This window comes from Brassica napus, unplaced genomic scaffold (assembly GCF_020379485.1).
Source record: "Brassica napus cultivar Da-Ae unplaced genomic scaffold, Da-Ae ScsIHWf_946;HRSCAF=1338, whole genome shotgun sequence".
In the NCBI taxonomy this organism is placed as follows: domain Eukaryota; kingdom Viridiplantae; phylum Streptophyta; class Magnoliopsida; order Brassicales; family Brassicaceae; genus Brassica; species Brassica napus.
In genome coordinates this window covers 5,619-20,483 of record NW_026016981.1, presented here as the reverse complement: position 1 = coordinate 20,483, position 14,865 = coordinate 5,619, and the positions used below count along the sequence as shown (strand labels likewise).

The 14,865-nt window shown below is 34.5% G+C and overlaps 2 protein-coding genes and 1 pseudogene across 2 annotated transcripts; 1 reads left to right on the top strand and 2 right to left on the bottom strand.

Annotated features, from left to right (window-relative positions):
• Positions 1-346: 346 nt before the first annotated feature.
• Positions 347-4,087, bottom strand: LOC125606724 (annotated as a pseudogene).
• Positions 4,088-7,540: 3,453 nt separating this feature from the next.
• Positions 7,541-11,332, top strand: LOC125606723 (gamma-aminobutyrate transaminase POP2, mitochondrial-like). The gene is made up of 19 exons (XM_048775623.1): positions 7,541-7,772; positions 8,134-8,222; positions 8,314-8,398; positions 8,484-8,556; positions 8,680-8,777; positions 8,897-8,989; positions 9,066-9,139; positions 9,232-9,270; positions 9,371-9,459; positions 9,559-9,635; positions 9,720-9,794; positions 9,912-9,959; positions 10,052-10,135; positions 10,215-10,302; positions 10,383-10,461; positions 10,536-10,629; positions 10,715-10,793; positions 10,894-11,009; positions 11,103-11,332. The coding sequence occupies exons 1-19, from the start codon at positions 7,575-7,577 to the stop codon at positions 11,178-11,180; spliced, it is 1,656 nt and encodes a 551-aa protein (XP_048631580.1). The 5' UTR covers positions 7,541-7,574; the 3' UTR covers positions 11,181-11,332.
• An 826-nt stretch (positions 11,333-12,158) lies between these two features.
• On the bottom strand, positions 12,159-14,005 carry LOC106391517 (ribosomal RNA large subunit methyltransferase I). The gene is made up of 5 exons (XM_013832185.3): positions 13,628-14,005; positions 13,424-13,561; positions 13,110-13,335; positions 12,659-13,030; positions 12,159-12,569 (listed from the first exon to the last, which is right to left on the bottom strand). The coding sequence occupies exons 1-5, from the start codon at positions 13,960-13,962 to the stop codon at positions 12,303-12,305; spliced, it is 1,338 nt and encodes a 445-aa protein (XP_013687639.1). The 5' UTR covers positions 13,963-14,005; the 3' UTR covers positions 12,159-12,302.
• Positions 14,006-14,865: the final 860 nt, after the last annotated feature.

Here is a 14,865-nt window from a genome sequence, read left to right as displayed (position 1 = left end):
AAAAAACAAGTATACGCTAACCACTCACTAAAATGGAAACAGTTTAGCAGTACTGAAAATGATTCTATCATCGATCTCTTACCGCAATATGTTTGTTATTTTTATGTTATTTTATGCTAAAAAAATATTCACACAACATAATTATTTTGTTCCTACGAACTTCAATTTAATATTAATCAACTTTTGAATTAAAAAAAAAAGAAACAAGCTGGCGTAGTTGGTGTGATTTAATATGGTAAGGAATTTGCAAAATATGGCTGCCAAAATGAATAGAAACTAGTCGTGAAAGAGAATACACTTGCGAAAATCCTAAAAGCACTGTCAACAGAATCATATCAGAAGAGGGGCGTATCCGGTGGTTAGTCACCGTGAGAGCCCTCTCCTCCTCCTCTTTTTGTAGTTTTTTTTGTCCTTTCTCATGTTCCTTACCGATTTCGTCTTTTTTTTTGCACTGTATCGAAATGCGCGCTATTCTTGATTTTCTTGGAGTTTCTGGAGGATCTAAATCGGCGAGGCAGAGTCTGTCACGTCACTGGAATAGCAACGAGATGCTGCAAGGATTCGTCGGGGCAGGACTTCACACAGTGGCAGAGGCAGAGAAAATGTTGACGGGGGTCATAGTATAACTTTGCTTAAAGTACATAAACTATTGAATAATAAAAATATCACCGTACATCGAATTTCAAAGATGTACTCTACGCTCACTCATATTTTGAAAGCTTTTTATGATTGTTTCGTTTGCCACTGTATCAAGAATTTGCTTTTCAATGAAACAAATTAGATAATCACTTAAAAATTCATCACCAATACTGTTACGCGAGGCCGTCTTCACAATGTTCATGGCAGAGAAGCACCTTTCAACACTTGCAGTTGCAACAAGAAGAATCAAACATAGCTTCAAAATACGATAAACCAAAGGATGAGAAAGATGTTTCCTTGTCTCCACCAATACACGAGCAAGATCACCAATACTCTCTAGATTAGAAAATCTTTCATCTTTTTCACATTATCAAGGTAGATTTCAAACTGTTGCTCAAGAGATCTTCGCTCCACACAACTAAAATCATCTGGATAAAGCTCAGCTAGTCTCACCAACAATGACTTGTCAAACTGAACAAAAGAAACTGTCGGACTTAAGGATGCCATACAGATTAGTAGTTCAGAATTCACCTCATCAAATCGATCATTGAACTCTTGAAGCTGCAAATCTAGAACAGTGTAAAAACACTCCACCTTATAATGATGCAAGTTTGTGATGCCAGTTTTACTCCTTGGTTTTCTTGAGTCAACAAAGTTTTCTTCCATACTAGGCACTTCAATATTATTCTTCTCACTAAAATAATAAACTTCAGCCACAAAATCATCCCATCCTTCATCTCTAAGCTTCTATAATTGTTGCTTAGTAGATTCAACCAATGAAACTGCATTCAAGATCTCTTGATCTCTTTTCTGTAGAGCCTTTGACAAATTATTAGTGAGTCCCAAAACAACAAGCATCAAGTGTAGATGAAAGACAAAACCAAATGTCTGAAAATATTTGAGGAGACCATATGCTTGTTGTCTTTTGGTGCCATCTTTGCCTTCTATCTGAATATGTTCAAGAACTTCAATAATACATGGAAACATCACAACAAGACGTAATAAAGTCTTGTAATGTGAACCCCAACGAGTATATCCAGGTCTTTTAAGAGAAAGGTCTTGATTCAGCCCAGTTCCAGTCTTCATTTTACCCTTACTAATCTCTTCTTCCATTCTCTTGCGATTACTTTCAGTGAGCATAACTTTTCTTTTACAAGAACCCCAACCACATTCAACAGAACATGAACCATATCGAAAAATTCTCCAACTTCAAAATGCTTCTTTGCAACAGCCACAACAACCAACTGAAGTTGATGAGCAAAATAGTGAACATAATATGCAGATCTACTTTCTCTCAAAATCAAAGATCTTAAACCATTGAATTCTCCTTTCATATTGTTGGCCCCATCATAACCTTGTCCTCTCACCTTTTTCAAACTCAATCCATGTTTCGAAAACAAATCATCAATAGCATCCTTCAGAGTTGAAGAAGATGTCTCTTTCACATGACTAAGACCAACAAATCTTTCTTTTACGAGCCCAAATTTATCAACGAAACGAAAAACCACAGCCATTTGCTCTTTATCTGAAATATCAGCCGATTCATCTACCAGCAAGCCAAATACATCATTGTTGATTTTTTGTATGACAGACTTAGTTACTTCTTCCGCAAAGCAATGAGCAATGTCTTTCTGGATAGGATGAGAAGTCATCTGATTATTTTTAGGAACATTGTTCATCACAACTTTTCTAACAGCCTCATTCTGACTAGCCGTATACTTCAGAAGCTCTAAGAAATTACCTTTGTTTGTTGACTCTTCTTTCTCATCATGACCACGAAAAGACAGTCCTTGGTGTAACAAGTGTCTAGAAACATCAATCGAAGCACTCAAACGGATCTGATAATCATTCTTCACAACATTGGTTTGTTTATGTAAAGCATGCTTGATAGACTGACTTTGTCTCATCAAGTCTTCACATTTATTTCTAGCATCGTTGTGAAAACTAGTATGATCTCCCACATGCTTACTGAAACTATCAGCCTTATTCCAACTAGAAAACCCCGTTGATACAAAAGTATCACTTCCGCTTTGTTTTCCAGCTTGAACTCTGAACAAGTAACAAAACAAACAAAAAGCCTTCTCTTGATCCAGACTATACTCTAACCAATCAGGGTACTGCTCAAACCAACGTGGATTAAAGCGTCGTAATACACCTCCTATTGATTTTTGTTGAAAAGTATGACCAATAGGTTGACAAGGTCCTCTAGTCAAATACTTGCGCCTTACTTCATCTCTTTGATTATAAGGGTAGTCTAGAATGTTTTTCCGCTTAGCTGGATCCCACGGCAAATCATCCAAGTTGATATCAGATGGTGGAGCTTTTCTTTTGTTCAAATTCAAATATCGTTCCATTTTGTCTGATGGTACCTGCATAAATAAAAACAAAATATAATATCAAACCAAGTATATAATATAACAGACAATGTTCAATTCTCTATGTCTAATAGTTACGAAATTTGTATGTTGAGCAATCCTTCTGTTTTTTGTGCAAATGGTATCCTTTATGTAGACATTTGGTATTTTATCATTTGAAACTATGAAACATAACAATTATAGGATAAAATAATCTAAAAATCGAAGGAACAAGCCATAAATAAAAACTAGTTTTAAGATCTTTTGATTTTTATAAAAATATAATACTTTATTCATATTTGGTAGAAGAAGAAAGCTTAAATAAATTATTTAACAAAATACAATATTTATTACCTTCGCTACTGGCTACTGTTGTTGTAATGGACGAGTTTCAGAAAGACCAGAAAGGAGAAGAAGAAAACAAAACGTCCAAATGACTAAATTAATATAATAATTAGACTTAAGTCATTGAAATAATATTAATGGTTGGGTTTATTTTATCTGGTGGGCTTATTTTGTTGTAATTCTTTATCTAAAATCTAATAGGCTGCAAATTAATTAATGTAGTTATTAGATTATGGTCCATACAAAATTTGGACTAGGGTCAAAGTAATTTGGATAAGGGTCAGAAAAATTTTAACGGGATCAATAAATATTTTGGACCAGGGTCATTTTAAAATTCTTAATAAAAGCCATAATGTTTTCATAATTTCACGTGGGTCATTTGACTACCGTGACAATGAATTGCCTCCACCACTGGCTTCACAGGAGGGTAGTGGGGCTTCACAGGAGGGTAGTTTCGATTCAGTGCCTTTCCAAATCTGACTCAGGTTTGGGGGAGAGCGACTTGGTGTGGGTCTGGTGAGCTTTTGCTTGTCCCTTCCTTCGCTGTTCTTCATGGCATGAGGTTTATCGTTCTACCTTTTTCTCGAAGCGTTGGTCTGTGTGTTTGTTGTATGTGGAGTCAGTTTGTCCATATTCTTGCGGGGGTATCTTTTGTTTGTTCAGAGAAACAGCTCTTTGATTAGATGAAGTATAGAAGTTTCTTCATTGCGGTGGGTTATTGTGGTCCATCCACATTTCCTTTTTGCTGCTTTGATCGATTTATTTGAGGAGGGAGTTGTGGTGTGGCTCAGTGAGCTTCGCCGGGTTTGGTCGTGTTACTTGTGACTTAGCAGTCTTTCTTTTAGACGTAATGTGTCTATTGATTGCTTGCCGTTTGGTTCTTCTCTCCAGTAAGTGTTCAAAAAATTCGGTTGGCAAGGCTTCATCTTCTTGGTGTTTGGAGGAGCTTTTTTCTTAGATCGTAGAGTGTTTATATATCCAAAAAGTGTGGACCGAGCAGCGTGTTCTCCTTGTCGAGTTTGTGAAGTCTCCGGGTCTTGGTCTTATCGTGTGGCGGACAAGGCAGCATCGATAAGTGTGGTTTAGGTGTAGAAGTAGAATGTACCGGGTGGTGGACTATAGGCAGCAGCGGTAATTCTCGATCATTGGCATTTTATCATTTCTAAAGATTGCTAGGTGCACTATTATATCATTGTAGTTGTTATGTTTTATGTTCTTTTTTAAGTCACTCTGGTGTGGGTTTAAGTCGCCTCAATGTGATATTTAGTTGTCATTTTTTATGGACTTTTGGTTCTGAGACTATTTTGTTTGGCCGGTATAAATACTGGTATTTTCCGTATGAATAAATTCAATTTGTGGGAAAAAAATGAATGGAAACTAAGGAAGGTATCAACGACGATGATCAAAAATATCTATACTATACTAAAAGGGGGATATAAGCCATGGAGAGGGTGTCCACATAGGATAGAAAAATCAACCAATCAGAGAATCCAAAATTGCCATGTCATCTCATTTATTTTTCGTAAAAAATAAAAAAACAATGCAAAGGTGAGAATCGAACCCGGGTTAGTATGATATATATATAGGACAGTTACCACTAAGCCATTGAAACTTTCTTGGACACATATACAAGAACCACTAAGTATATAATCACAAACTCTTATGTACATTTACAATAATATGAATTCAACTTTCAAGACTCCGATACTTTGTTTTGTAAAAAAAAAATAAGTAAGTGACTAAGCTAATATATTCTTAGAAAGTGTGAGAACGTTGACAAATATGAAAAAACATAGATTTTTGTTTTCGTGACAAAGTTAAGAATTTTGTAAAAGTAAGTTTAACATATAAATTTTCGTGACAAATATGAAAAAGCATAGATTTTTGTAAAATTTTGACAAAACAACTCATAACATACTTCTCTAATGTCTTAATAAAATATTATTTAAGGGTGCAATAATTAAATATATTAATTCAATAAATTTTGTAATTTATAGACAAAACAATAACACAACAAATTTTGAAACATTTGTTTAACCTATCGATTTTTTTTCATGAGAATCCAACTAAACAAGATAAAAAAATAATTAGATTTACAAATATTTAATTACCATTTTATTCAATTTTGATTAATTTCAAATTGTCATAATGTATCTTTTTGAAGTTACAAATATGAAAAAGCATAGATTTTTGTACAATTTGACAAAACAACTCAAAACATATTTTTCTAATGTCTTAATAAAATATTATTTAAGGATGCAATAATTAAATATATTAATTCAATAAATTTTATAATTTATAGACAAAACAATACCACAACAAATTTTGAAACATTTGTTTAACCAATCGATTTTTTTTTCATGAGAATCCAACTAAACAATTAGATTTACAAATATTTAATTACCATTTTATTCAATTTTGATTCATTTTAAATTGTAATAATGTATCTTTTTGAAGTTACAAAAAAATAATGTTCTTTCTTTATTACACTAGCATTATATATAGATTCTATATACACAAAATAAATATAATATAACAACATAAGCTTGCTTTCCCCGATTCATATGAAAACTTTTTAAGTTATCCACCAAAGCAAATTAATTAAATCAATGAAATTGTTAAAATACAGCAAATTAATATATAATTTTATTTTAAATTAAATTATTTAAAAAGTGTATTTTCGTTAAAACAAAATAATAAATAAGTAAAACTGATTTGATGGTAATTTTTATGATATATATATATATATATATATATATATATATATATATATCAATTCTGTGAAAGAAATAGAAGCTTAATATGAAAAAAAATCTTAAATACAAAAACCTCTAAAAATTAACAAAAAAACTAATAAATTAAACTATGATATCACTTAAAAGCTTCTTAGACCATATTAATAAAATATTTAAGCGATAATTAGACAAATTTGATTTTTTTTCCAGCAAAAAGTTTATTATTAATTAGCATCAGTTATTTCAAGATGTTTAAGAAATGGTGGACAAAAAATAGGATGGACATTAATGATAACTATGAATAGTACTTTGTGAAGCAGACTTAGATAACATATCTGCACATCCATTTTCAGTCTTTTTGATGCCTAAATTCAATTTCTTCAGAGTAGTTATTCCACAAATAGATCGTATGAGATATTGTTTTGATATGTAGATTTGTTTTTTCAATGTTAAGAAGATTGATAACTGTAAAAATGTCTCCTTCGTATATGATATGTCTATAACCGAGTCTCCAACATGAGACAAGTTTGTTTAAAAAGTAAATAATTTTATTTTTCTTATATTATATAATCAATATATATTATTTACTGATAATAAAAATATAGTTATTCATCTATCACAAATATCTATGCAAATATGTGAATCAAGTACAACAATCAAACAACATAATGATTTCCACAAAGAAAATTTAAAAAATATATTTATGTTATGTAGTCATATTTTATATTTTTTAAATAATGTAATACAATATTATACATTATTTTTTTAGAATTGAGAAATACATATATCAGTTAGACAAATTAAGCGATAATTAGACAAATTTGATTTTTATTTTGTGAGCAAAAAGTTTATTATTAATTAGCATTACTTATTTCAAGATGTTTAAGAAATGATGGACAAAAAAATAGGATGGACATAAATGATATATGAACTATAAATAGTTTTTTGTAAAGCTGACTTAGATAACACATATGCACATCCATTTCCAGTCCTTTTTGATGCATAAATTCAATTTCTTCAGAGCAGTTATTCCACAAAGAGATCGTATGATATTTTGATATTCAGATTTGTTTCTTGATTGTTAAGAAGATTGATAAGTGTAAAAATGTTTCATTCGAATATGATATGTCTATAACCGAGTCCCCAACATGAGACAAGTTTGTTAAAAAGTAAATAATTCTATTTTTCTTATATTATATAATAAATATATATTATTTACTGATAATAAAAATATAGTTATTCATCTATCACAAATATCTATGCAAATATGTGAATTAAGTACAACAATCAAACAACATAATGATTTCCACAAAGAAAATATAAAAAATATATTTATGTTATGTAGTCTTATTTTTTATTCTTTAAATAATATAATACAATATTATACATTATTTTTTAGAATTAAGAAATACATATAATATCTTATTCGCGCGTAGCGCGGTTAAAAAATCTAGTATATGTAATAAAATGAGTCAATGACACGTCACTGATCAAAAATCAAATGGGAGTCGAAGAGATAATAAGAAAAAAGATATTTAATTTTGTAGAGTATTCATATAAGGAAGGTATCAACGATGATGATCCTCCTCTGTTTTTAAAAGCGAACAAATCTCAAAAGAATCAAAGGATCATTTCTACAGATTCAATCTTCGAAATGGCAGTGGTCAACAGCCTCCGACGATTGGCGCGCACTACCCAGGTTTTCTCACTCGCTCCTTTCGATTGCTTTTTAGCTGCTTCATCGTCACTCCTCACCCGTAGTAGATCAGGATTCTGTCCAGATTCATGTTCAAATGCTTAAAAATTGAATCTTTCTTTCTTCTTTTTCTTTTTTTTTGTAAGTCGTACTTTCAAATAATATTCCCATCAAACGTGACTTTGTGAGAGTGTAACTTTTGTGGGATTCTCCAGTAATCAAGGAACCCTTTTTTTAATTTTATAATAATAAACTACCCAAACAGTGATCTTGAAGAATTTCAAGGAATCCATTTTATATATATTAACTCAAATAGTGATTTTGATTCATAGCTCAAAAAACTCGCTCCTCTCTCATATGGCAGGTTACTTTGCAGAGCAGGTATGCTGTTTCTTCCCAATACATGCCTGGCTCAAGAATCCTCACTACAGAAGCATCACCAGAGAAGCTTGGGTAAGTTTCACACTCGTGATTATTTTCTGCAAAAGTTTCATGCTTTTGTCAACGTGGCGATGAATAAGTGGTTGCGTTTTCTGATGGGCAGGTCAAAGGGGCATGATATGCTAGCACCTTTTACAGCTGGGTGGCAGAGTGCTGATTTAGATCCTTTGATCATAGCCAAATCCGAGGTCACCCCCCTTCTTTTTTGATTCATTCGTCAATGTTCATACAAAAAAGTGTGTGACATTTCTTTTCCTTTCATTCTTCTTACAGGGGAGTTATGTGTATGATGACCATGGGAAGAAGTATCTTGACTCTCTCGCTGGTCTATGGTGTACTGCCTTAGGTATATTGTTCCTTCTGTTACCACACTATTTGACTTGATGTTTCTCTTTTTTCCTTTTTGTATATTTCGCTATTCCTAGGATATTTGTGAAAGTGTTAGCATTGATACCACAACATCTTGCAGGAGGAAATGAGCCACGGCTTGTTTCTGCTGCTGTAGGGCAATTGAACACCTTGCCCTTTTATCACTCCTTTTGGAACCGTACTACTAAGCCTTCTCTGGTGAGACTTTTTACTTCTGCTGTCCTTTTATTAATAATGTTTTTTTGTACATTCTGCTGTGTAATTAGGGTGATTAAAGAGAATTTGATCATTGTGTTATATTTTTCCTGCAAAAACAGGATCTTGCTAAGGATCTTTTAGAGATGTTCACGGCCAAGAAAATGGCCAAAGCATTTTTTACAAACAGTGGATCAGAGGCCAACGATACACAGGTTTGAGGTTCCCCAAACTATATGATCTACCTTGATCTCCTTGTTTAGAAGCTTATAAATCTCATGTATTATGCAGGTCAAGCTGGTTTGGTATTACAATAACGCACTTGGGAGGCCTGAGAAGAAAAAGTTTATCGCGAGAAAGAAATCGTGAGAAAAGGATGTTTGCTTGTCAATTTGTGTGTTATCTGTTTCTATAAGATCTCAAAAGTGCTTATAACTGCGGTCTTATGAATTTTTAGGTACCATGGCTCCACTTTAATATCAGCAAGTTTGTCCGGGTAGGATGAACACAATTCCTCAGATATTCTCTTTAGAAAGGCTATAGACTCTTTATATTTGTCTAACAAATGCATCAATCTTGATCCTCTGTTCTTATAGTCTCCCAGCGTTGCATCAAAACTTTGATTTACCTGCACCGTTTGTGTTACACACAGATTGCCCTCATTACTGGCGTTTTCATCTTCCAGGTATGAAGGATTTTAAATTCCATTATTGGTTAAAGGGAAGCTTTGCTAAAAGCTTAAGAGTGATCTTTTTATTTTAACCTTGGGTAATTTTTTGTGCAGGGGAAACGGAAGAGGAGTTCTCAACCAGATTAGCCAAGAATTTAGAGGATCTTATCATTAAAGAGGGACCAGAAACTGTGAGCAATCTAAGGAAATTACGATCTTCATTTAGTAACGTTGATGTTGGCAGCTCCAATCTAACGCAAATGTCTTCTTACCAGATTGGTGCTTTTATCGCTGAACCAGTAATGGGTGCTGGCGGTGTGATACCTCCGCCTGCTACATACTTTGAAAAGGTCATTTTCGGAACCTTTGTTGGCATAAATACCAAACTGCAATGATTAATCTTTTTCGTGGTAAGGTCATTGTGGATGTGATGTGTTTTTTTTTTTTTTTTCATTTCTGTACTGCAGATTCAAGCTGTTGTTAAGAAGTATGACATCCTGTTCATTGCTGATGAGGTATATGCATTATCTTATTGAACCATGTTTACTATCACGATGAAGAAAAAAAAAGATATCATTACCCGTTATAATTGTTTTTGGTCTATAAGGTGATATGTGCATTTGGGCGACTGGGGACAATGTTTGGCTGTGACAAATACAACATCAAGCCAGATCTTGTGTCCTTAGCCAAGGTGAGATTTTGTCAGATGATTTGTAGATTTCCTATCACTGTTGAGAACAATTGGTAAATGTTTTTAATATATGATGCAGGCACTCTCTTCAGCATATATGCCTATTGGTGCCATTCTTATGAGTCAAGAAGTAGCAGATGTCATATATTCTCAAAGCAACAAGCTAGGTATGGGCTAGTTATGCTCAACTTTGTAATATTCCAGTATCCTGAGATCTTAAAACCCATTTTTTGTTTTGGTATTTCAGGTGCTTTCTCGCATGGATTTACTTACTCTGGTCATCCAGTTTCATGTGCTGTAGCAATTGAAGCGTTAAAGATATACAAGTAAGTTGGTGATTATGGTTCTCGTTTCTCTATTCTTGTCTGCACTTTCTTGACCCTCAATATTCATATGACAGGGAGAGGAACATACCAGAACATGTCGCCAAAGTTTCCCCAAGGTTTCAAGATGGTCTTAAAGCTTTTGCCAAGAGCAGTCCTATTATTGGAGAGGTATAATTTCTCTTTATTGGTTGATTACTCACCAGCTTATCTATTGAAGTCTCTGATTGAACATTTTTGTGATGTTTTTTTTCAGATAAGAGGAACGGGTTTGATTCTGGGAACTGAGTTTACAGACAACAAATCTCCAAACGAACCATTTCCACCAGAATGGGGTAAAAAGTCCATCTAATAACCCAAACAAAAGTGTCTCTCCTCTCCTAAACTCATCACCTTATTAAGATCCCTACATTATTTTCTAACTGATGTTTCCAGGTGTTGGCGCATACTTTGGAGCTGAATGCCAGAAACGCGGTATGTTAGTCCGTGTTGCAGGGGATGGCATAATGATGTCTCCACCGCTCATTATCTCACCTGAAGAGATCGATGAGGTATATATAGGTTACAATTCTTGAGACATCATTAATCTGTTAAATCTTTTTTTTTTCTTTCCCTCATTTGGTGGCTCTTAATCATTTTTGCAGTTAATTGATATCTACGGGAAAGCATTGAAAGCTACGGAAGAGAGGGTAAAAGAACTCAAGGCTCAGCAAAAGAAGTGAGAAGCAAAGGTTTCTGATACTGTCATGAAAGTGTGGTTTAGATTCTCCCCATGTCTCTCTCTGCTTGAATTATTTGCCATTTTGCTTTGCACAGTTCGCGAATTCAGTTTATATATATGCATAATAAAGCATCCATGCAACATTATAAATCATCCAACTTAAGTCTTCTCTCTTTTCACCACATGACAGTCTCTGCAAAATGGTCTGAACGGTAGAGGAGATAACCATGTACGTAGTTTCTAATACGCAAGTCTAAATATACAAGTGCATTAGACAAGGGATAAACAACGATGTGATCAAAAACCAAAGATGGTGTCATGGTGATGAGACATGGCAGTGTTGTTTCTTTTCACCCAATGATTTTTTAAAGATAGCTTCTCCGGGCGGGGAAGTGAGCCAGTGATGTTTAGTTTAGTATTTATATAGAAATATTAAGAAGGGTGTTCTGTGTGATAGGGAAGAAACTCTAGCTGCCATTGAAGTGTAGTCAAAACGTTTATCTTATTATGTGATTTTGCTAATGACATGGACACTGTAATTCATCGCGCTGCATATTCAAGTAATCCTCCTTAGTAGCTTGTTGTTTCATACACAAGTCCCAGATCAGCCACCTCCTTAACTTTTCAGATTAAGCAAACGATACTGCTTTGTTGCTATAAGCTTTTATCACCGAAGCTGTCTGTATAAACAGTTGGAATATGTGTGATGTGTAGTGTCTTGACACTTTGACAATATCAAATATTTTGATTCAAATACAATTATGATTTTACCTTCAAATGCTACCAAGAGGAGCTGTTCTTCTGATAATTCTTCTGTGGCCAATTATGACTTTATATAACCAAAGGAAGATATAACAAAAGGAATTCTCATGAATCATTGAATTATTATCGTAAACAGTAACGTGGTTCCATCATAACTCAACTAAGAGGAGCTGTTCTTTTGATTATTTGAAATTTGTTTGTCACTTTTATAAAGAAAAAACGTGAAAATGGTTCTTTCGGTGGAGCTGATACTCCAAAAAAAATCTATAACATTTCCTCTTGTTCCAAACAAGCTCAACTAAATTACTTTGGTCCCCAACCAACCTAAAAAATAATATTGAGCATTTGTTGAAACGAAAACTCAGAGCACCCGAAGCAGAATATTGGAGAGGTACTGGCCTTGAGGGTAGGATGGGTCGAGAGGGTGATCAGAGGCAGCTCCTGCCTCCCTAACCACTGTGATCTTCCTTCCCGCCATAGCTGCAGCGCTCTGAAGAATGCCCAAGAACTTCCCGCTCTGTGTCATGGCACCTGAACATGAGCATGTCATCAACAAACCTCCACTACTTGTCAATCTCATCGCCAACGAGTTGAGATTCCTGTACATTCCTGCCGCGTTATGTAAAACCTAGCAGAGCATATTCAAAACCTCTCAATAACTATTCCTGTAAATCAATAGAAGAAAAAGAAAAAGAAAACAAGTCCCAAGGGGCCAACCTTTTTCCTTGGAGCTAGCTTAGGAGGGTCTAGGATGACGATGTCCCATGTCTCTTCCCTTGACAGAGCGCCCTTCATGAACTCTGTAGAATCTTGTTTGAAGAAAGCAACCTTCTCTGGATCCATACGGTTGAGGATTACATTCTCTCTGGCGAGCTCCAAAGCAGGCAAAGATGAATCAACACCGAGGACACTGGTGGCACCTCCGCTCGCAGCATTTAGTGCGAATCCACCACTATAACAGCAAAGATCAAGAACCCTTTTGCCAGCGGAGATGGTCGATATGAAGCGGCGGTTTTCGCGTTGATCAGTGTAGAACCCTGTCTTCTGTCCCTCTAGAGAGATTGCGTAAGAGATACCATTTTCCACCACCTAAGGGGGAGGAGGATAAGAAAGAAAGATCATTCCCTGATGATTGTTTCCATAAAGATAGCCAAGGGGAAGCAAAGACCATTGATCTCTCGGGGAGAGGAGGAGCAGATGATGTTTGTTTCAAAGAGGAGATATCAAAGCCATCTTCTTTGAGAACATCAAGAGAGGGTCTCCAGTTAATGTGATTAATACCATTGATTGATCTCAAGCAAGCCTCCACATGACTCCTGTATTTTTCAAGCCAAGCGGCGGAGGATGCAACCACAGCTATATCTCCAAACACATCCACTATCAATCCAGACAATCTAAAGATAATGATATGTTAGAAGAAGATTGAAAAAAAAAAACTTTGATTGAGATTTAGCTAGTGAGTGAGTGAGTGAGTGAGAACACCTATCTCCCTCACTGTTGACAAGACGATAAGCATTAGTATTATTATCCGAGGGGAGTCCCAAACTATTCCGCAACTGAACTGCTTGAGTGATTCTAGTTTGGAGAAGCTTCTCAATGTTGAGTGCACACGAAGGATCTCTGCCAATAAGAAGAAAAGGAATCAATATGAAGCAAAACAAGTTGACTCCAAAGAAAGAAAGAAACCTGGTGGATTCGTGTTGGAGCTGCATAAGGCGAACACAGAACATAGATACGGAGTTATACAACCCCCAGCCAATGGGATTCTCGGTGCCATCGGCGACAATGACAACATCTCCGGTCTGTGGAGGCGGTTTTCCGATGATCCTGTCCACGGCTCCACTGTACACCATTGGACTTCCGTCTTTGAAGAGCTGTGTCTTTCCCTTTTTAAGAACCACCTTCGCAACACCTGACGAGACTGAGAGGGGAGGGCGAGAACAAGAAGATAAACAAACTATTCGAGAAGACGCAGAGAGGAGGTGGTTGTGGAGCACACCCACGGCCACCACCATTGCCATTTTCCTCTTGGCTCGGTGGTGGTGGATATGGCTCTGGCTCTTCTTTACTAATTTACCACATAACCCGCTAGTGGGCTCTTATTGGGCTGGGTTTATCTATAACTAGGGCAGTGATAAACATAGATGATTACTTAGTTCATTCTTTTTTTTCTTTTTTCTTAACGAGGTCGCGTTTGATAATGTTGCCTTGATTACATGTTTGCTTCGTACCTTTTCCTCGCATTAGTATTTGCTGACAAAGTGAGAATGTGGAACCTTTTTAAGGTTTGATGTTGGTTTGTTTCTTTTTTGGCCACCGTCCATATTTACACGATATCAGCTTTTGCTAGCTTGAGCTAATGATTTCAGCATTTTGGAAGAAGGAAAATTGTTTAATTTTTAATATTTTAATTTTGGAAGAAGGAAATTGTTTAGCTAATGATTAATATTTTTAATTTTATTTTAAATCACTCTGTAATTTATATGTATAATTTTAAATAATATTATATTAGCTAATTAGATTTATACTATCTAGTCGATTTGTTTATTATTTGAATATATTGCCTTTTATTCATTTCTCCGAATTCGAGCATAGTATTTTTTTTTCAATAGATTAAAGTTTTAATAAATTTTGTTATTTGCTTTCCTTTGGTAATCGGTTTATATTTGTTTAATTTTTTCAGTAAGGTTATGTATACATTTGTTTAGTCGTCAGATTATGTATAATTTAATATATATTTTTTGACAATTAAAGAAAAAAAATATTGATCGATTAAAAATTACATAATGGAGGGAAAAATGATATGTAAAAAAATTATGTATATATATATATAATTTAAAATTAAATTGTAACACTTTTTAATATTTCATTTTCATTTATATATGTTTGGAGTCATTCCATAATTTATATGTTTAAAATAAATA

What these genes read in the sequence shown, in the direction of transcription:
- LOC106391517 (XM_013832185.3), bottom strand. Translation starts at nt 13,962, where the DNA reads ATGGCAATGGTGGTGGCCGTGGGTGTGCTCCACAACCACCTCCTCTCT. An exon ending in CTCCAACACGAATCCACCAG is followed by an intron (nt 13,562 to 13,627) that starts GTTTCTTTCTTT and finishes TCTTATTGGCAG; the next exon opens with AGATCCTTCGTGTGCACTCA. An exon ending in GTCAACAGTGAGGGAGATAG is followed by an intron (nt 13,336 to 13,423) that starts GTGTTCTCACTC and finishes CATTATCTTTAG; the next exon opens with ATTGTCTGGATTGATAGTGG.
- LOC125606723 (XM_048775623.1), top strand. Translation starts at nt 7,575, where the DNA reads ATGGGAGTCGAAGAGATAATAAGAAAAAAGATATTTAATTTTGTAGAG. An exon ending in CTGCTACATACTTTGAAAAG is followed by an intron (nt 9,795 to 9,911) that starts GTCATTTTCGGA and finishes TCTGTACTGCAG; the next exon opens with ATTCAAGCTGTTGTTAAGAA. An exon ending in ATCTTGTGTCCTTAGCCAAG is followed by an intron (nt 10,136 to 10,214) that starts GTGAGATTTTGT and finishes TATATGATGCAG; the next exon opens with GCACTCTCTTCAGCATATAT.